This window comes from Diadema antillarum, unplaced genomic scaffold (genome assembly GCF_040938485.1).
Source record: "Diadema antillarum isolate AM-2024a unplaced genomic scaffold, OU_Dant_1.0 scf00000046, whole genome shotgun sequence".
In the NCBI taxonomy this organism is placed as follows: domain Eukaryota; kingdom Metazoa; phylum Echinodermata; class Echinoidea; order Diadematoida; family Diadematidae; genus Diadema; species Diadema antillarum.
Window position 1 is genome coordinate 944,763 of NW_027270935.1, and position 22,775 is coordinate 967,537.

Genomic DNA, 22,775 nt, shown 5'->3' on the forward strand with positions numbered 1-22,775 from the left:
CTGACCAGCAAATGAGTCACTTTCCTGATTTCTACACTCCGCACCCAAAACTATTCTAAACAAAAAGTAGAAAACAAAAATTGTTCAATACAAAACGATAAATCAATCATTAGATGGATTTAACATAGATTTCTAGAATTAATGAATCATCACATAGAACAGATATCATGAAACCTGAATATACAAATATACATAAACTGATGTACAAAAATATCAATGTGACATAAATCCCATCTTGTCACTTGCACATGTGGAGATGCTGGATTCTTCTGAAGGTTACATTCATGTCTTTCTGAACATAGTACATGAATGAAAGAGAGAGATATATATTTCTGTAGCCATTGGACATTATTCAACCATACAGGTAAAAAATGAATGAAAACATTTTTTTTTTTAATCCTTGCTTTTCCGGACACTACAGGCAATAAGTGAGTAACATGTACACATACAAGATATTACAGCATTCTGGGTCGACAGACCTTGGCTTAACAAAGTAATGTATTCATAACAAACAATGCATTCCATCAAAGGATTCACAAATAGGTAATGTGGGCTGGTGCCAATAGGGCGGCGGCCATCACTGTCCTTACATTTATCTTGGCAATGTTTGGAATACGATGGAAATGGATGGTACTTTTCATTCCCTCATGAGGTAATTAAGAGCTAGAGAACCTCGGAAGACTCCAATAAGTTACCTTCCACAAACACAGTCCCAAGGTGTGTGAAGCAGCAGTATTTGATCTTATCAATGGTCACATGGTATAAGATTCACCAGGCTGGGATTAGAGTGGAAGGCTTGTGGACTCAAGTCTTAACTGCAATCGTCCTTATACATGGTGGCACTTACAAGCACTTGCTGTCAATGTACCAACGTGTGCTAAAATTGTGAGTGAATTTGCCCGATGTAAACTAAGATTATTATTTGGGCAATTAAACTTTGGGGGGGGGGGGAGAAGTATTATGATACAAATTATATATATTATCGGCTCAAGTTTGCTAAGAGATCATGAACCAGTAAACATTATTCTCATGGTAGTGATGGGGGCATTAGAGTTTTATGAAATATGTGCAATGTTTGAGGGCTAGTCATTTTCCAGTAAGGGCAATTATCTCTTTTTCTTTTTCCTTTTTTTAAAACTAATTTGCCTCCTGGGATATCGAATGATCTTTTACTTTATTTCTTCTTTTTTTTTAAAAACCAGTCTGCCATGTAACTTGAAATGATAAATCAACTACTGATAAAAATAACAAAGATGAGTTCATATGAAAATGTGTCATAACTGTGTACTGCCTTAGATACCCCTGTTTTACAATGCCAGTATAAAGGCCTCATAGCCAAAAAGAGGTATGTTTCAGCTGGGGCTGTTATAGCTGTTTACAATTGTCTACAATGGCGTGTCAAATACCCGTGCAACCTTTCTCTCACTGACATAGTATACATCATGTTCTAAACATCTCTCTACAGGAGCCTCTGGTTATTAATACACTCAGCACAACTGGAATTTCTGTGTTATGTGGAGATAGTAGGTTTGACTGGGTAGTACCAAAAAAGAAAAAGAGAGAAAGAAAGAAAGAAAAAATAAAGAAAAAAGTACCATCAGACAAACACTATAACTCTGATTAGCAATCAGTTTCCTAGATTATGCCAGTGCCAGTACATGTAGTTAATGCTAATTTTTCTTTTTCTTTTTCTGTCTAATGTTGAAATTCTCCATACATAGTGTCCAGAATTTATTAACACTATAGAAAAAATTACTATCTTCATCCAGATGAAGCTTTGTCATACTCTTGTTTCAAGTATTTTGTCAGATTGCCCGACAACATTCGAACCTCACAGAGGTGGGCGGGGACAAGGAAAAGTGAGCCGTGGTTCAGTCGTCAATGACGATGGGGTCCACTGGAGGCCGCACCGAGGGCGACTTGGCCATCTGGACTTGCTGGGACAGGACGCCAGGGTTCAAAGGTCGTACAGCCATGGTCCATGGACGGCGAGCCAGGCGGCGCTGGGCCTGCACACTCAGCTGTTTCCTCAACTTCCTGCTTGAAGAGACAGGAACAAATCCCTGGATTACGCATCCATGAGAAGCTACACAACTCACCAGTATCCACTGCATATTTAAGAGCTGCATACTATAGTTCAACATCATTTTGAACATGTATGTTCAAAATAATGAACATTTTGGACTCATAATTGATGTATGGACTCATAATTGACACGACACATTGATACATTTCTCTGCTACACTCATCTTTTGAATTGCAATAGCTTCTCATACCTTGAGAGAATGAACCATGTTTCATGGTGAATTCGCAAAATGTTGAGGTGCAGCATCATTTCCCCAATCTTGACTGAAAACAACACAAAGACTACATTTTTTGTGTCTGTTTGTTAGGTCTATCATGATATTAGCCGGGTTCACACGTACAAATTAGCGGGATGACGATCGCGATGCTCATCCCGAGTTTTTTTGCGAGCGTCCACACGTACCAAATTAGCGGGATAGCGATCGCGATCGGTATCCCGCTAATTTGGCGAGCGTCCACACGTACCAAATTATCCCGCTAATTGCCGATAGAGATAACAGCAAAGCCTGCAAACTGGGTCACACAGCGCCCTTCTCTATCACTGCCTGCGCGCACTTACCTTTGTCCATTGTCTTTTATGCGTCAGTGGTGTGGTTCGCGCGCTGTTGTTGTTGTGCTCCAAAGAGGTGAAGGACCTCTTCGCAGAGGCCTCGCTGTTGTGATGTGCACATAGCATGATGGGATATAAAAACTCGAGATTCTAATCCCGACCGTTCACACGTACCAGCGCGCGGCCAATTATCCCGCTAATTGAGGAACCAGCGCAAGATTTCTTGGGATTAGCATCGCGATGCTTATCCCGCTAATTTTCGGGTTTTTTCTGTCCACACGTGCAAAAAACTCGGGATGACGATCGCGATGCAAATCTCGAGATTTGTATCCCGCTAATTGGTGTACGTGTGAACCCGGCTAATGTCACTGTATGACAAGAAGTATGCGACAGGTTCGCATCCCAATCTAATCCCTTCTTTTTCATCTGATATATTTTAATAAAGACTGAACTAAAATTATTAGAGTTATCATAATGGTAGTTCATCACAATTAATGACTATCGTGCAATTATACTCTTTATCTTCCATGTTTCATTTCCTTTCAACAGAGGATTTGAAACACTTTAAAGAGTGTGAACAGCATACAGGCTGAACTGAACAAGTAGTGAGAAAACTGCAGTGTACACATGCAAACAAAAGTAAAATGTCTGTATCTGTCACAGCTGTTGGTTAGAGCCATCTTACCTGGTATTAGAATCAGCATGGAAGAAAACATCATCAGGAGCATCCATCCAGCTGATGGGACGTTTCTTCCTGGACAGAGGGTCACCCTGCAAGCAGAAAAAAAACCAAACAAACCAAATTTCCAAAAAGCGTTTACAAAACTGCACGCCACAACTTTCATCAATGGTATATATGCATTGCTCTATCACAGTAGCTCCTACGATGAAGTCAATGTTGTGACAAATAATTCATAACAATAAAACACACTTTAATGAGGGCAATTTCAAGGCACAGAGGTCTTGCACATCTCTTAACTTGGGAATTTTGGTTTTGGAATTTCTGCATTTCATATAACTCTTAACGAGAGCGACTGCAAAGTGGCTCAATGTTCTTTCTTAGGGAACAAAGTTATGAAACATGAGCTAGCACATATCATCATCCTTGATCCTTGATGGGACTAGACTTCTCAAAACACTTTGGTGCTTACACATGTAAAACATCAAGAAAACAGCTCTTCATACAAAGCCTTGGACTGGTATGGCTGATATTCCAGCAGAGAATAAAAAAAAGAAAAAAAGAAATCAAACAGTAAATCCAATCAAAACAGTCTACACCAAAGGAAAATTGGAACGACATTACCACAGAAGGACAAAACTTAAATGGAAACTTTCACAATCAATTTCTGTGAACTGCTATGCAAATGTCTACTGAAAATATGAAGGCTTGTATGAATTCAGAACTTTAAACTTTAAACTGACGGGGAGGATCAAGAGTGGACTAAATTATTCAAAAGAATTTCTGCTGGATGAAGTGCTGATGAAGGAATTGAGTGTGCTCTATATGCTTATCCTTCATTTGTTGGTAGAACAACAAAGAAAGAGTCGCACCAACCTGACCCACCTCTCGCAGCTTCCCATCTTCGCCGTATTCACCTGTCAAAGATCAAACAAGCACAGCATAAGACCTGGTATGCACTCTTGGGAAATCTACTGGGGGTGCTAACTACTCTGAGTGGTCCCGATGAAATCAGATCAAGTAGAGTTAAAGGGGAAGGCTAGTAACTGATCAGTGGGAATCAGTGGAAATCCTGGGAGATGATTGTTCCAATCCTTATGGGATTCATTCAAGAGTTCATTGTATATCTATTGTTGTGTGAAAATGATTTGCTTCAGAATGGTCTCATATTCAAGTAATGTGCAGTTTAATGCTTCCAGGTTAGCGTCCCTGGTCAGTGACGGAGCATTAATCTGCACATTACTTGAATATGAGACCACTCTGAAGCAAATCATTTTCACACAACAACAGATATACAATGAACTCTTGAATGAATCCCATAAGGATGGGAACAATAATCTCCCAGCATTTCCTCTGATTCCCACTGATCAGTTACTAGCCTTCCCCTTTAAGGTATGCAGACAAACCTTCTTTCCTACATGTTCTTAATAGTAAGCAGAGTTTATACGCATTAGGCCACACAGTTACCCCAACAGAACTTCTTAATAAAATAGCTATCAAAACTCATGACCCGAAATGAAAAGTACTGGTAAAAATAGTACTGGACCCCGATAATGCAATACTCTTTATCATCATTATCATTTTACTCATCATACCTAATTTCAACAATTACATTATTGTTAGCATGGATGCATATGTGTACTAGCCTAGTTTTTTTTTTTTTTTTTTCAGCACTATTATATCTCTCTTTAACATGGCGTATAGCAAGTCGTCCCTCTATTAACTTTCACTATTTTTTTCTAGTTCCATCCTGTGCAACAACATGACATGTTCAGTCTATCACAACTTTAAAATATATTTTGCAGCATTTTTCAGGTTATACACCTACAAATGATTGATATCCTTCAAATGAAAACATTTTAATGACAAATTTCATGCAAAATGAATGCTCCCTATCTTCCTGACACTGACGATGTGCATGCTTGCAGCTCTCTTTGCTAGAGACAGCAAGCATGCAATCTCACTGCGTTACAAGATAAAATATTCATAAGTTCTATGGCCACCCCAAAATTATCAGAATGCAACAATGTAGAAAACAAATGGGGCAAAGAAAAGAAACAAGAGAACTTGATTGACAGAAGACTGTCTTCCAGACATGGACTCACTTCTCCTGTACTGACGAGGGGCCGTGACAGTGGTGCGCTTTGTCTGGGGTCCAGCTATGTTCCAAGTTAGGAGGCAGAAATATATACATAGGTGACATGTATGAGAAAATCGAATGGAATATATTGCTACATCAGAGAATAGGGGGGAAAAAAAAGGCATCTTGAATTCAAACATGTCAGAACATACTAAACCAATAATGAAGCTGTTTAAATGCACACAACGTTTCTAATGAGAGTTATCAGTCAGTGTGGAAATAATCAGTATAGTTATGGTAGATGCTAAACAGTAAGATCAATGATATGCCCATACAAGATTAAAAAAAAAAAGAAAATCACAGGAAGAAAATGTCCACTGCGCAGGTCTATGAGTGATCTGGGATTAGCGAGATCTTGTGCTTTGCTCAGCTATCATTCCAGAAATCAAATAAGATACACTATCAGTGCCTTAGCTTGATTATTTTTCTAAATGTTTTCACATCACAGTATCTGTGCTTTGTTCCATAATTCAAACAAACATGCCACTGTTTTATCACATGGATGAGAGTGCAAATCCTACAGTCTAACTGATTCTACCTTACATGATATAACACTCTACTCCACCTTAGGCCATAAGATGTGTAAAAAATTATCTTGGATCAAAGACCTGCACGATGACTCTCACAGCAATCAAGATCTATACGCCACTTACCTCCATTGTCTTCAGCAGGTCTCTTTTTGATGAGTGTCGGGGCGATTGTTCCCACTGGGTTACTGGGTGTAGGGCGCACATTTCCGTTTGGTGTAGGTCTCTCTGCATACAGAAGGCAACCAAATATCGGCAGAAGAATGAGTATGATAGAGTTTGGAAATGAAACAAGCAATTAACATAGGTATAACTGATGACTAGCAATATTCTCCTTTTTCAGTGTAATCACTTTCTCTTTCTTGAGAAGTTTTTGGAAAGAAAAAAAGATGGATACAGGCAACTGATTTTCTACAAGATATCCGTTTTTCTTTACTTTATCACATATAGCATGAAATGTAAAAGTAAAACTATGTGCACTGTTTTGTGCATCATATGCTAGTATAGGCTATTTTAGCGATACACAAGTTTCTACACACCAGGGGCAGATTTCTTGGGCTGTGATGTATCTGATGATGATGCTGAGGTGTCCAGCTTGGACATGACAACGTCCACTCTTGGCCAGACCTTCTTCTTGAGTTTTGGCAGCTTAGGAGGCACCCCGGCCGCAAGCTGGTTTTGGCCTGAGATGGAAAAAAAAGCAGAATGGAGTTTAAAGTGCACATCAATGTCTGGAAAATAAACAATCAATCATTACAAAGAATTGACACAAGATATACTTTTTTTGTATTGACCAATACACGAGTTATTAGGCAATGACATAAAGACCTCATTAAGTTTTCATATGTCAAAATGGCAGATATTACTGTTCCAAATCTCTTATCAAAATTTCTTTTTTTACCTCCACCAAGGAAGGAGGAGGTTAAATGATCATCGGTATTGGTTTGTCTGTTTGCAAAATAACTCAAAAAGTTGTGAACAGATTTGAAGGAAACTTGCAGGAAAACTTGATAATGACACATGGAAGAGATTATTAAATTTTGGTAGGGATCCGGGAATTTTAATGGATTTTTGAAGGATTTTTTTATCTTTTTGCAGATAAGGTCAATGAAGCTGGGAGTTCAAGTTGCATGTATTTGAGGTTTGCATACGCGCTCTTTAAAGCGCATTCTCTGCTCAGGCAAGGCGCCGCATAGCTGCAAGCTGATGACGTAAACAAAAGACTTCTATTACTAGTACAATTGTATTGGGAAATTGGGCGATTTTCAGCATGCATGTATAATAAAAATTGGGTGGAAGGTCTGCTCTCTATATGAGTGTTCTTCTAGTTTTAATAATTTGTTTGACATCACTGTTATTTATCAAAGTCAACTTAAGCTTGGTTCAGACTTCGCCCTTTACACTGGAAGACTTGGCAAGGACTTACATTCCTGTTTGACAGCAGCGACGTTGATGGGGTCAAAGGGTGACCTGGCAACATGAGGTAGGTTGAGCATGCTGGTGCACAGGAACCGAGAGAGGCGTGTGAGGGGTGTGGTGACCAGCATGAAGGCCTGCCTTGTCTTCAGGCTCAGGGCTCTGGGGTTGCTGGTCCGGATGGTCAGCCCATGCACCGTCTGGCAGTGGCGAGCCAGGTGTGCCTTCAGCTTGAATTCCTGTCACATGTTCAAAATTTTGTGGCATGTGATAACAAAACATAACGAAACTTCTTTGCATTCACCTTGGAATCAATGTGGTGCATAGATTGAAGGCTTACAATGATCATTCAGTCATTCAGCCATTCAGCTGAAGTTCCTATCATGCTATAGCCATTTTTGGAATATTATCAGAGTAAATGAAATATCACATGATTTAGGGAAGTCTAAAGTTACAATATGTACATGCTGATTTTATGAAGCAACTGCTGAAATTTGGTGCTGTGAAAAAAAAAGGAAACAGGGCCTTTTGACAATCATGCTTAATATGCCTTCAATTACCATACAGTATCCTAAGGGTACAACCATAGCCAACATTCACTATAAAATGTCAAAATATGATTTTCCCTGTATTTACACATGGATACATCGACTTCTGAAAATTAAATAAAAGTTACATTTGAATTCGGCATTTCAGAAGCTGACCAAAACCTTTGACCCTGACTTTTACCAGATTTTGTCCCATACCTGATCACTTAACTGTCCTCTAGAGCTTGAAAATATGTTGAGTCTGATGAACCAACCAATGCAACATCACTGTGCGATCATTGACAATGTGGAAATTGAACCAACATTCAACCCTCAAATGGGAAAAATATTTATTCATTTAATAAGTATGATAAATATTGTCTGACTATGCAATGTGTTCCAAATCTCAAACAGAGACTGTAACTTTGCGCTGTCACTCACCTTGCCACATCCACTGATTGTGCAGCAGAATGGACGATGCATGCCTGACAGGGGCATGGGAGGGCGCTCTGTACGGTTCCTCAGGTTGCCAGGACGTTCTCCGTCTGGGCAGTGGTAGGCATAGCATGATAACATTCTGATAACTATTCCAGCATTTACATCAACATCTCCACAGTATACACATCAAAAATATAGAAGAACTATTTACTTCACACAAGTGTAATGGAGCAAAATATACAAAACAAAGCAGACCTTTAAGATGTCCCATTGTTCCAGAAAACAGGTTCAATTCAGTACAACTTTTGAATCAACTTCTGTTTGACACTAAAGTAATCACTGACAATATGCGAATGAAAAGCCAAGTATGGTAATTAAAAACTGATATTCAAATCAAACTGCTACACAAATGCACACTAAAGAGTAGTCATGTCAGTAGCCTTTCCACGTGCAAACGTTATATAAGTGACATTAGCAATTGTCATTTGATCATCACTGTTAAAGAATGACAATGAAATTCTCACCAAGTCTTGTAGGCATTTTCAAACCACCACATTTTTTCCAGTAAACCCAACATGTGGCGCAAAGTCGGCACTGCATGTTAGCTGGACCCCAGGAGTACCACTGGTAAGAGGTGCTTGCTGTGTGTATAACATAAAAAACATTTTGTCAACTTATATATGTATGATAATGGATTCATGAATCATTACACTCTGATGGCATTCAAGGTGGTCTACAAGGGGTTTGAGCATGTCACTGCAACATACTTGAATTCTTGTGCAATATCCTCAAAAGCCAGCAATATGCTATGCAACATCCGCAAGAATTGGCGACATGTTTGAAATAAAATGTAATCAAACATGTTCAAAACTTGAGAAACATTAGACTACCATCGATACCTATAAGATTTGTGTGCCAAACATGAGATAGAACATCAAATGTAAGCAGCATATACTACCCCCTAGGGAAATAAAATATGAAATATTGCAGGCTACGTGCTCGTGATACGCACTCCACGCACATACAATTCCACGATATTCTCACATTTAGAGCTTGCAATATGCTCAAATTTCAATGCATGACTAGTACAAAGATAATTTTTTTTTCCCTCACAAAATGAAAGTGCAATTTGACGCATATCATGATGTGAAAATAATGCTTTCATACTATACTATGAAGAAAAGACAAAGCCCACTTTCTAATTTCTGCTCAAAGTGAATTTGCTTACCAGTACATCTACACTGAGCCATTGATGTCAGTAATTTATTATCTTAACACAAATGGAACAATCTCGAACAAATGTACATACTTGTATACACGATAGCATCTTTTACTAACAGGGGATGTCATTCAAATCTATAGTCCAGACACTTTGCAACAGTTTGCAAACATTTATATAAGGGCAGTACTAACACATTCAGTATCATTTCAAACAAAGGTAAAAAAAATGATGAAAAAACTAGATATATCGCTACGGCTACTGATATGCCTCCGCCATAATGCATGGTTCTCCTAATAGGTCTATAGTACAATGTCTTGACAATGTGTGATGACAGTTTCACACAATTGGCAAAATATTAAAATGACAGGTTTGACACAAATGTGCTGAATGTTCACTTTCCTAGAACTAGGTTCAATTGGATGAATGATTAAAATGTAAGAGTGCAGGTATTTGGGGAATTGATGATTTTTACTTGACTTTTGACCCTTTTATAAGTTTATGCATTGAGTAATTTTCAAGGTATTGAGAAAAAGTATAATTTCAGTATCAAATGGGAAAATAGCATTATCTAAACCTGGTCTTTGACCTTTGACCTCACAGTTCCAAAGAGAATCACTGTTAGGTTGAACATGCATAAATATGTAAGTTTCATGATGATACCTTGAGTTACTTTCGAGATATGGAGGAAAAAGTGCAATTTAGCACTTTCACTTGACCTTTTACCTTTTGACCTTTGACCTTTAGGCAAGAAACTTCCCCAAAAATATATATTGGGTAATACATGCCATACATCAAGTTAAAAAAAAACAAAACCTTCCGGCATATTGCATTTTAAGGAAAGTAGTGATATTTTGAGGAGTTGACCTCGACCTTTGACCCCATGACCTTTGACCCATGACCCCCAACTTCCCTAGGTAATCACTGCCCATCGGTACAAGCATATATACTAAGTTCCATGAAGATACCTTGAACCATTTGCGAGATATGGAGAAAAACATGAAATTTCTTTTTTTTTTTCACAAAATAACCTGTGACCTTTGACCTTTGACCCTGTGACCCTAAAATCCACACAAAGTATTATCCCCCAAGGATATACCCTCATACCAAGTTTGATGTAAAACCACCACACGGTTCTTGAGATATCGACAAAAACAAAACGGGACGGACGGACGTACGGACGGACGGACGGACGACCCGAAAACATAATGCCTCCGGCCACTTCGTTGCGGAGGCATAAAAAAGCATTTCCATTTCAACAGAAAGACTTGACTAATCCTGAAGCTCTGTAAATTTTTTTCATACATTCAAGAACCCCAATTCTGCACAGAAGACATAGCATTGGCAAGGAACTCACCGTGACAGCTTTCACAAGCTCTGGCTCCTGGCTGTAGGGGTGGTCCCTGCCCTAGGGGATTACCCCCTGCTGTCAGGCCAGCAGGTCTGTTCCCAAGGTTGGTGGCCATGTTGATTTGGTTTGGGTTTGGCTTGTTACTACAGGGAGAATCACAACATTTGACATTGCTTTATATTTTAAACCAACAGTTTTGCTTTAAAAAAAAAAAAAGTAATGAGAGTGAAATAAGTACATATCAACTTTTCTGCCATAGTCTAATAATGATGTCCCAGAGAGCAAATGAAGGTTTATTCTTATAAATATTGGTAAATAAATAAATACGACAATACAAATAAAACAACAATGTTTCTCTAATCCACTGGCTGTACAGATCATTGTGATCTAGCAGAAAGCCGGCATGTGACATTGGCCATGCTACACACTGCACTGTGAGACAAAATCTTTGGAAAACTGACAAAAAATTTAATGACCAACACACACATCAGTTGACTGTATGCTGCACATGCTGTTACTGTCAGTCTCATAAAATATATGGCCACATTTCAGTGCTTGAATGCAGTATGTACTTTTAGTTTATGAGCCTCATCATTCTCATTTTCTTTGTCGTTTTTTTTTTTTCAACATTGCTCTTACAATATCCAAACCACTTTTGGACATGAATACCTTAATAAAAACAACATTAATTCATCCTTGATAAAGATGAACACATAAAAGCAAACCAGCAACATCTAGTACACATTAATTAAAAGTTTAGCATATTGCATAAGAATCTTGCTATTGGCACTGCCATCAAAATGTAACACCAGTGCAGTATTTACCCACCCTAAACAGAGCAAAGTTTCACACAGGGGCTCCTCATCTGACATCTTGAATATGTCTTTGCTGTTTAAATGGGAGACTTTCAAGACATTGACTGGAAACTTTTACTATCAGCATGTAAACAATCAGACTTCTTTGTTATCTACTCGTTGCCTGTTCTTAATTTTGATATAACTGACATAGGAATATGTCTTCAGCGAGAAAACATTAATCCAGCCAAATGTTTATAAAATGTGAGTATACTGCATATGCTTCAGTCACAGCTTGTCATGGGATTACGCAAAGTGGAGCATACTGCAGTAAAACTAATGATTAGAATGCATGATGATGCCAGTTTATTTGAAGCTAATACACACAGTGTGTTGGAAAGGAATACACCATCATGCTTTACAGTTGTCTTATTCTGTTAATATCTCTATTTGTTTCTGGCATGGAAATATCAAATCTAGCCTCGAAGTTACTCACTATGTTTGTATACATATATCCTCATTTTGGCAGGAAACATGATGTTATGTTTTGACAAGTGGCTTACTATGTTGGTATGTAAAAACGTTTCTACATAAGAAATGCAATATTAAGATATCAAAGTGGCTTACTATGTTGGTATATAAACTTGTTTCAGCTTGCTCTCTGCCTCGGCAGCCTTCAAGCGCTTCTGCTGGACATATCGGTCTGTAGTCTTCCACATGTAGTAATACTCCACAATGCTCTTGAGAGATTTCCAGGGCAGCTACAAGATAACAACATAACGTGACAATTAGTGATTTCCATCCTCCAATATTTTCTCTCTCTCTTTCTCTCCAGTTTATACCTATAGAACACATACATTTTGTCCCACCATGTTACAACATGCTCCAACAGATCAAGGTGAAGACTGCAATAATGTATAATTCTGTTTTTCTGCAGACAATTTATTATGATATATCATGCACAGAAACCATATTTCATCAATTTTAGTGCAAAGAAAGGGTGGTTTGGACATGTTACGGTGTCCTAAATTCCCCCTTGTTGTTCATGAGGTGCAGACTTCTTCTTTGCAGGAAGCATGTTCTAAAAAATCCCAACATGCCAACAGGGTAATGGCTCTTTTAACTGCACATGAAATAAAATGGATGAGGTCAAGAGAGTTTTGGCCTACTGTTGCTACTCTAAGGCCTTAAGCACAACAACCACAAGCATAAATATTTGCTCCCTTCTCATCATATTGATTTCTTCTCATCTCATTGAAACAACATGGATTACTTTCCTGTGACAAACACATAACTTGAAGGATGAGATTAAATGCTATTGTATTTCACACCAATAATATACAACATCATCAAGACATTTCACACACACACAGATACAAACACAAATGCAAAGCACATATGAAGGAGAGAATTATTCTCGGCAGAAGCCTCTGATAGAAAACTCACAAAGTCCTGTCTGATGTCATTGAAGTCTTTGCCGTATTTCTCCAGGGCTTCCTCAAAGAGGTTTGCCTCTGATGCCGACCACTCTTCTAGCTGATCACGGCAGATAACTGGCCCACCAGTTGGCACTAAAATGGCCATAGCTTTGGACAAGTCATAGCCTTGCTGGTGCAGTACATCCATGGCATGGAACTGAATGTGGCGAGGGAAGAAAAGGGACAAAGAAACCCAATCAAATTATCCTGCACAAAGGTGCAATGGTAAACCATGTGTCCTATTGAAAGTTTTGATGCTATCAAAACCAGTCGGAAGAAACAACATTTTTGCACTCTCCCTGTAATGATTTCAGAGCATTTAGCTTGATATTTACTGGAATTTTTTTAAAGGACAAGTTCACCTACATGTACAAGTGGGTTGAGTGAATGCAGCAAAATTAGTAGAACACATCAGTGAGAGTTTGAGGAAAATTGGACAATCCGTTCAAAAGTTATGAATTTTTAAAGTTTCTGCTCAGTAACAGCTGGATGAGAAGACTACTATAGCTTGTGATGTCACATGTGTACGATATAAAGAAAGAATAAAGAAAATTCAACATATTTTCACTTTTCTCGCATAATAGAAGAATACTCGACTTCTCTCTTTCAGAAGGCAGGGGGAATAATATTACCCTTAATATATTTCAGGAACAAGTTGAAGAAATGTGCACTTTATTCAAAAAGTAAAGTTTTGTGAAATTCTCTTTTTATTTTCCTTATATTGTTGTACGCATGTGACATCATACACTGTAGTACTGTAGTCTTCTCTTCCAGCAGTGACTGCGCAGATACTTAAAAAATTCATAGCTTTTGAACAGATTGTCCGATTTTCCCCAAACTTTCACTGATGTGTTCTACTAATATTGTTGCATTCACTCAATCCACATGTACATGAAGGTGGACTTGTCCTTTAATGAATAGTGCACATTCCCTCGACTTGTTGCTGACCTATGTTTAATAAGGGTAATATAATTCCCCCTGGTTTCTGAAAGAGGTAAGTCAAGTGATCTTTCATTATGCTATAACAGTGAAATTTATTTTCTTTAGATCGCTGGCCATACATGATGTCACAAAGTGTTGTAATCTTCTTACCTAGTGGTGGCTGTACCAAAACTTTAAAAATTCATAACTTTTGAATGGATTGTCTGATCTTCCTCAAACTTTGCTGATGCTGATCTACTAAATATTGCTGCATTCCATGAATTCACATATAGGATATTTGGGCGTCGTTCTCCATTAAAAAGACACAATATTTACTGGTAAGTCATAACCTTGCAAATGCTAACAATCTTACAATGAAGGAGAGATAAAAGCAATAACACTGAAATGGGTAAAAACAAACACTAGCCATTTAGGCAAATAAGGTTAAAAGGCTATAAAGTCAAATTTCACATGGTAAGGTTCATTAGACGACTAGTCACTGATCATACATGGGTTCTACAACATGAAAGATATGGTTGAAGTTTCTCAGTTGAGGATATTCACATTCTATTTAGACAGGTTTTTATAAGTTTAAGTGACAATTCAATTCCGATGAACAAGAGCTTCAATTTCCAAGAAGACCTAAACATGAAACACTCTTAAATAAGGGAAATAAAACCAAAGGGGATGTAACATACCAGTGTGATATCCCTGGATGCTGCTGCAGCACTCATGTGCAGACTTGGTTGGCGAATGGAGCTACTGCAATCCAGAGCCCGACCAAATGTTCCAACAGACCTAACATATACATAGATTGAGGATGCAATGTTTTCAGTGTGGGTCAAAGAGCAGTCACATACACTCAGACAAAACATGAATATAAATCAGGAAGGAATGCTCAGTAATTTTTTTACTTGTTACAAACAATCAAATAAGGATAAAGTGATAAAGGGCAGGGCTTTAATACAACATATGGATTAGGAATATCTAAATCCAATACAAACATTGTACTTTGTCACTGAAGACAATACTGTTTATATATCACTGCATGTGCCTGTAATTTTTGGTTTTCACACAAGGGTATCATTTTCTTCAAACAGTGTACACACAAAATCATGTGCACCTGCATGGATGCACAAGGATCAGAGATTCTTGTCCCTTACCTTGCCAGAACAAGGAATTGGTCAATATGCCTGTCATTCATGCTGTGTTCCGGGTTCCAGATAATATCCTCCAGCTTTGATAAGTCACGCTCGTCACTTTCCTCTGAAGCATTGACATATTAACGCAGACATGACATCAGCATTACATTTACAATACACATGGAAGAAACAGATTCCATAAATAAGCTGAACAGGTGCAAAACAGAATAATGCTCATCAAGGAGGGAAATTTGACAATCTGTTGTTTCCCAAATTGTTATCCCTAAGCAGCAGCAGAGAAAATTATGTTGTGTCTATACCACTTGATCAATCTTGCTTCTCCTGAAAGTCAATTTGATGGCGAATGCCTGACATTCTATGGGCTCACTTTAACCCTAAAAAGACTGGGGTATTTTGGTAGCTGGAAAGACTCGGCCGTGGATCACGCGATCACTGCGAAAATTTGCACAACGGTAGTGTGCGACGTATTCTACAAGATCACATACTTAGATTTCTCAAAATAGTCTTCTTTTATTTTATATCAATTAATTATGCTAATTTATGCAAAAATCAGACTTTTTGCAATAAATCAGTAAATAAAGTTCCAAAAGTGCACATTTTTGGTCCAAATACTCTTTGTGGCATTCTTAGCCAATGTTCTTGGAAAAAAAATTAGGTATCAAAATTAATTTCTTATGTATTTAATTGTTTTATGAATTTCTTATGTATTTCTTTGTTTTTTGACCTTTTGTTTTTGTCTTTTTTTTCAGCAAAATTTGTCAGACGTTTTTTGAAGAACAATACTGCTAAAACAAATTGATTTCAGCCATTGAGAGTAAAAATAAGCATATTCATATGAACCATGTGAAAAATATCAATTTGCATTCACTTTGTACACAAAGTCACATTTGGGAGCCATTTTCAGTCCGATGTGCACATACAAAAAGTTACATAACATCAGAACCATAACCCCGGGCGTCACAAATTTGGTGTCAAAATGTGCGGGAAACTCAAAAGAAAAAAGTAATAGAGCGTTGCGGTGTAAGCAAAGCGCGTTGCCGAGTAATTGCACAAAATGTGAAGGGGGGGGGGGGCCTTTTAGGCCCCCTTCCCCAGTCTTTTTAGGGTTAAGTTATTATCATTATTATTATTTTGTAACATGCTTGAAGTAATGCACAGGATATCTGTTGAAAAAAATCTGTGGGGAAAAACACATGCTAGATATATAGCACTATCAAAAGAATGTGTACATGTCTGTGAGTTGTTTCATACTTTACGCACAAAAAAAATCTGACAGTCTCTTACTTCATTTACAATGAAGCAGACTACCAGTAATGTAACCCTGCGTTCACACTGGACCCTACATCATGAGGACAGTCAAGAGATGTCTCATCTCTTTTTATGACTGACCATCCACGCTGCTATTTCGACGGTCCCCAAGCAGCTGGGGCAATCGAGGTTTGACGAGAGCCCTGCCACTTGACACCAGTTTCTGTGCATGCGCACATTTGATGAACACAGCTGGGCACCATCAATTATGGCCCAAGATAAATGTCCCCTCCAAATTTTGTCCCCCGACCTGACTTGCTTCACGGGAATAAAGGGAGAAATCCCGGTGAGCATCCACACTATGATTTTGGAGGGAAAGTCCTGTGGTGCTGAACTTTCCCTGCAATGCATGACCTAGTGTGAACGCAGGGTTTGTCATACCATACTAATCATGGCCTGCATCAAAATAAAGTACACCAGATATAATTACAAAGCAATATCTACCATAGACAGATCTATGAAGTGAACAGACGTTTGTCAATTTAAAAGCCTATTTTCTTACAGCTCACAAAGGTAATGTCACCATCAGGGTAGACATTGATGCTTTCCATAAAGTTTACCCTCTCTCTGCATATGGGTGATGCAAAAAGATTAAAAAGATGCCCTGTTAAAAGCTCACCCTCTTTTAGCATGGGGGTAATATCAGCCTGGTAGCGAGACCCAACTCTAATCTCTCCCTTGTCGGCCAGCAGCGTCTTCTGCTGGGGGTCGTACACCAGTGAGTAAAAGAATGCATCCTGAAATAGAAGCATCAGATTGGAAGATGCAGCATTAGTAATAGTAGGGATCCATATCCTTTCCTACCTAGATATACACTTCAATGTACTCTAAACCATGAAAAGGCCAGTAGAAAGTACCAGTACACGTGTACCTCTCTCACACACACACACCAACACACACAAAAACACAAAGATGGAAACAACATTACATGAATATGGATACAGGAAACCACTGTATGCCTTCTTCATCCTCGGAGGAGGAAATAGCAGCTATTGCATAATTTCTTGGTCAACTTCCCAGAACAAGAGTATTACACCAGTATGGCTTTATAGGAAATACTCTGAGTGACTTCACATGAATTTTTCTACGTACAGATGTAAGTCTTCATTAACCAATGCATTTCTACTGAGAGCAAACCACTTGTGTCTTATACAGTAAATTCGTACAATCATCAAACACCACTTACTTTATAACAGACCTTGAAGAGGTATCTAGAAAAATCAGTAATTTTAAGAAGTGCTATAAGAAGCTGTTTCTGCAACAAAATGTGGAAAAGTTAATGCTTGACATTCAAACGATTGTTTTCTGTTAAAAAAAATAATCACAACAGGTGATTATGACTAAAAAGGCTGCTGTCTGCTCACTTCAGAAAATTGATTTGAAACAGGTGCAAATGAGTTACATACCCTTTATTATCAAAATGCTCATAACTTGATTGTGTACATGTTAATCAAAGTGATGTTTGTATTCCAATGCTTTTGTTGAAAGGGCTATCTAAGTGGTGTATACCCATGTAGTGATTACTGTATTTCTTTTGGTAGGTACAATCTTACCTCTTTTGAGAGGTATGACAGGAGGCTCTCGGTCTCATTGAGAAGTGTGACAGTGCACTTCCCCCTGATGTGAGTGGCAGGAAGGGTTTCAAGCTGTCTCGAGAGGAAGAGCTCTCGGTGCTTCAGCTGATGGCGCTGCTTCTCGTTCAACTCCTCTAGAGCCTCCTCCTGCTCCTCCTCCACGGTCACTGAAACATGGGATGACATTGGTATCACTGATATCTCATTGATAAAAGTGTGATGCATTGGCATCACTGATATCAAGGTAATAACTTCGACCATAAAACTACACAAATCATCTCCATGAAGAGTCATTCATAAGCAAACTAATAAAAAGTGAAAGTTACCACTGCCCTCTAAACATGACTCAATATAGAATTACATGCAAATATACAATGTATATGTTCATTATTCACCATTTTCACCATCATTCTGCGACAGGTTATCTTGAACCCAGTACCATCCAGTGTTTCTCGAAATTACAGGCATGTGTCACTTGACATTGCGGAATTGGTTAGTTGTATGCCACCACAAATCAACCTGAATTTAAAGTTGCTTTACTTTAGCAGTTTGCAACTTTGCTTTTGAATTGGCATCTTGTGACTTTTGACCTTTGAACTCATGAGTCAACATCTCATAGTACATCTTATGCATGTCATACATGCTCACTTTAGGTTATCTCAGCTGTTTTTCACTTATCACAGCAATGAGGAACATGCAAACACTGAAAGATGGATAGATAGACAGAAGGATAACAAGGAAACACAGAATACATGATGTTCTAAGCAACAACACATTGGAGGGAAGAAGAACTGGAAGCAACATACTTTTTATTTTATTATCTTTCTTTTTTTTTAAGTCAAGCTGGAACACAGAACAGAGGAAATCACTTTCGATAGGTCACAATTAAGTCATAGTGCACTGTATTTCATGTTGCATATACTAATAAAACAATCAATTAAAATCACTTTTAAAGCCAAAAGGCCTTTCTATTCCTCAAATCCGGGGTGTTCAACTTTTCAAACTTGGGAGCATCTTACTTGCATGTTTGTCAGCCAGCTGAATGAGTGAGTTTGGAATGTCACGACGGCGATAGAAACATACAACCTTGGCCTCCACATTCCCACTGGCAGTCTGTTGACACAGTATGGCAAGATGAATATCTCATTAATACCACTGATCTTTAATACTGTAAAACGAGAAATGTTCGCGTGCATTTTAATTTCGCGAATTTCGCCAGCGCCAAGATTCGCGAAATTAAAATGCACGCGAAATGTCTTATCTATACTATATGCATTGAACGCAAGAGGAAATTCGCGAAAATTTCTTGCCACGAAAAAGGCCGTCGGCTCCAATTCGCGAAAATTTCGTGCCGCGAATATATCATGTTTTACAGTAATCAGCCTCAAATTTATCATTATCACCAACACCATCACACTCTGCACACACATCTCAAAGAAAGACATGAAAGGTTTCACACATTATAAAATGACAGGAATATTACCACTTATAATCCAATTTCACTTCATTCTTCAAATTTCAAATTGAAATGTGGAGTATATCAAACTCATACATAGTTACAATTCAAAATATCCTTGCACAAAGAATGATCAATCAAATTACTTTCATTTATCGCCCTTGTTCCCAACTTCTAGTGTAATATCCTAGTGTAAAGTGGACAATCAAAATAATACATTTCTAGATATAAGACTTTGGCACAATATAGTTCTATGAGACTACATCAATTCTTGGAAGATGATCCACCTGCGTTATTAGATTTTGTAAAGTACAATAGTAATCATGACCAAAGTGCTCACTTTAGATCAAGTGATAAAAACCTTTGCTGTATCAGAATGGGTAATTTGATGTGTCCAAAAAAAAAAAGATAAAGAAAAGCAAATCTCCATGCAAAAAAATAAAAAAAATAAAAAATAGATAAAATTCAAATTTATGAAAAACAGGAAACACACAAAGAGCTTCCCACTCCAGCAATTACTCATTCCCATCCTGCATTCAACTGTACACACATAACTGAGTCTAAAACACATTACCTTGTTCAGCTCTTCAATCCTCCTAATGAGATAGGGCTGGGATGATGATGTCTCAAAGTAGACATAATCTGCACAAGAGAAGAAGAGGTAGGCATTTTTCTGCATAAGAAATTGCCATAAAATGTGTCCAATGCAATGAAAAATTAAGGCAACAGGTATGTGAGTGCTGAACAAAATCAAGTGGATGAGTCACTTTTTTTATATGATGTCTGACTAATAAATCTTGCACATGTCATTGCTTTCATATAAAATGACCCATGGATATTTGTACTTTCTCATGACTGCATGCTCTTTTTTACTGTTTCTCTTATATTTTTTTTTTCTTTTTGCCTTGTTCTAGAGAGCAGATCCTGAAATTTGAAAATGTCACAGATCAACTAAAAGTACATATAAACTGACATGGAATATTACTTCAGTGACAAAACAAAGATTGACAGTAATTACTCGGATTCAGCATTAAACACATGTAACATCACTATGAGGAATAACAAGAAAAAACGAGCATACAATGGTGTTTAATAGTGAATACACTATTTAAACAGAGAGTGCAGAAGCACTCATACTTTTTTTAAACCAATTTTAGAAACACCAAGATGAGCGAAATTATCAACAGCTCAAGGACATGGACTTGTGAATGACTGCAAAGAAGTCATGCCATATATTCACAATGAACTTACTGCCCTTATGCATTAAAGGCAGTTGAATGTAGAAGAAATGAAAGTTAAGTTGTTGTAAGTGCCTGCTGGATTCACAAATAATACAGTAAAAAGGAATTACATGATATAATAAATCTTAGAATACCTCCATTTGAGATCAACTACATTGACCTTAACACAAATGCCATTCGAAACAGATCCTCACGAGCCGAGAGCTTACTTCAACACAATACACATCTAATTAAATTCAACTGAATAGCAAAAATAAATAAATAAAACTAAATAAATAAATAAAAATAGCAATTCTATATCATGATCATGCATTAACTGTAAGCTTGGCAATATGAGTCTTGAGACACTGTGAAATCTGTCCAAACTGTCTCTTGTTCGCCTGAAGAATTATACAGGGAAACCACATTGCTGGGAGTGTGGGATTCCCATGGTACAGTCCACACAGAAATTTGAAACCAACATTCTAGAATGCTTCTCGATGGTCTATGAATTAAGAAAAAAAAAAGAGAGGAAAAAGCACTTGGAGAGTGCAGTCCTCCGCCAAGCAGCTTTATTCCAACATCAATATTTATTTACAAATATTGGGTCTATATTGACGATTCCCATCCAAACATGCATGCTGAAAATCGCCCAATTTCCCAATGAAAGAAGCCTTGTGTTTACCTCACAGCTTCCTGTTGCGCGGTGCCTTGAGCAGAGCACGCTCTTTAGTGCGCGTATGCAAACCTCAAATACGCGCAGCTTGTTGAACTCCCAAGTTCATTGTCCCTATTTGCCAAAAGATAAAAAATCCTCCAAAAATTCATTAAAAATTCCTGGATCACTACCAAAATTAAATCATCTGTTCCTTATGTTATTATCAACTTTTCCTGCAAGTTTCATCTGATTCCGTTCACAACTTTCTAAGTTATTTTGCACACACACACACAACAACGCTGGCAGTGGTAGTGGTACTGCTGTGGATCTAGTGGTACAAACAGCAAAACCTCCTTATAGAGGTAAGAATGTCTATAATTATCCAATGCACCAACAAGAATAGTGACTCATTCACCAAAATGTCAATGTTCAAGATCAGTAGCATCACACCCTAATGGTATGGAATTCCATGTCTTCTCGAGTCGAATACAGTCGAAACATTCGCATTCGAAATGTGCAGAATTTGTAAAGTGTGTACAAGTGGAAAAATAATCTGTACATATTCACTTGTAGTGTTTTCTACATCTACTTGTGATTGTCTACAAAGCGGTGAAAACTAGAAAGCTGCAGCTCATTTCATTACAAAGTTAATAAGTTTAAAGGTTTAACGGATTAAGCGCTCAAGCGCAGTGCTCAATTGGTTTCCGAACTGGCTGCAAACAGGGTCTAAAGACACATATTCATCAGAAATCTCACTAATATGTCAAAGCAGTATCTAATTAGTGATGAATTCCTCTGTATTGACCAAGTACATCTTCCTTAAGTGGCTGGGAAACAGCGCGTCCCTTCTTTGTGTTCAGCTCCTACTGCCTGGTTGAAACAAAATGGTGACCGGGCTGGTTAGCTTGTTTGGCACGTGAAACAGTTCACCGATATCTCTCTTTTCTACGTGAACGCACTTACCCCCAACCCTGTACATGTTGGCCGCCATGGCCAAAAGATCACCCTCGTAGATATTTCGACGCTAAATTTCGGCAGAAAGCTGTCTCTTTTCGGCGGAAACCGCAGAGGCGCTCACATTCGTCCGATTTCCGTCCTCGACGACGTCGAACTTAACTAGTTGGTTAACGCGGTTTAACACCAGAGGGCGCTATACAACTGAAAAAAAAATTGGGAAACACAAAGTACTGTATGCGCCGCAGCACGTACAAATACAGTACACACGGATGGATATGTTTCGCTTGGAGCACGCTTGGGTGAGCTAGCCCGAA

The 22,775-nt window shown here is 38.2% G+C and overlaps 1 protein-coding gene across 1 annotated transcript; it reads right to left on the reverse strand.

Annotated features, from left to right (window-relative positions):
* Positions 1–1,871: 1,871 nt before the first annotated feature.
* LOC139715332 (metastasis-associated protein MTA3-like) lies at positions 1,872–22,607 on the reverse strand. Its single transcript, XM_071626909.1, has 19 exons — positions 22,468–22,607; positions 20,201–20,268; positions 19,190–19,283; positions 18,150–18,337; positions 17,216–17,333; positions 15,289–15,391; positions 14,824–14,923; positions 13,173–13,361; positions 12,354–12,487; positions 10,939–11,075; positions 8,887–9,003; positions 8,366–8,469; positions 7,408–7,636; positions 6,521–6,664; positions 6,108–6,209; positions 5,420–5,473; positions 4,191–4,231; positions 3,321–3,406; positions 1,872–2,037 (listed from the first exon to the last, which is right to left on the reverse strand). The coding sequence occupies exons 1-19, from the start codon at positions 22,493–22,495 to the stop codon at positions 1,872–1,874; spliced, it is 2,202 nt and encodes a 733-aa protein (XP_071483010.1). The 5' UTR covers positions 22,496–22,607.
* Positions 22,608–22,775: the final 168 nt, after the last annotated feature.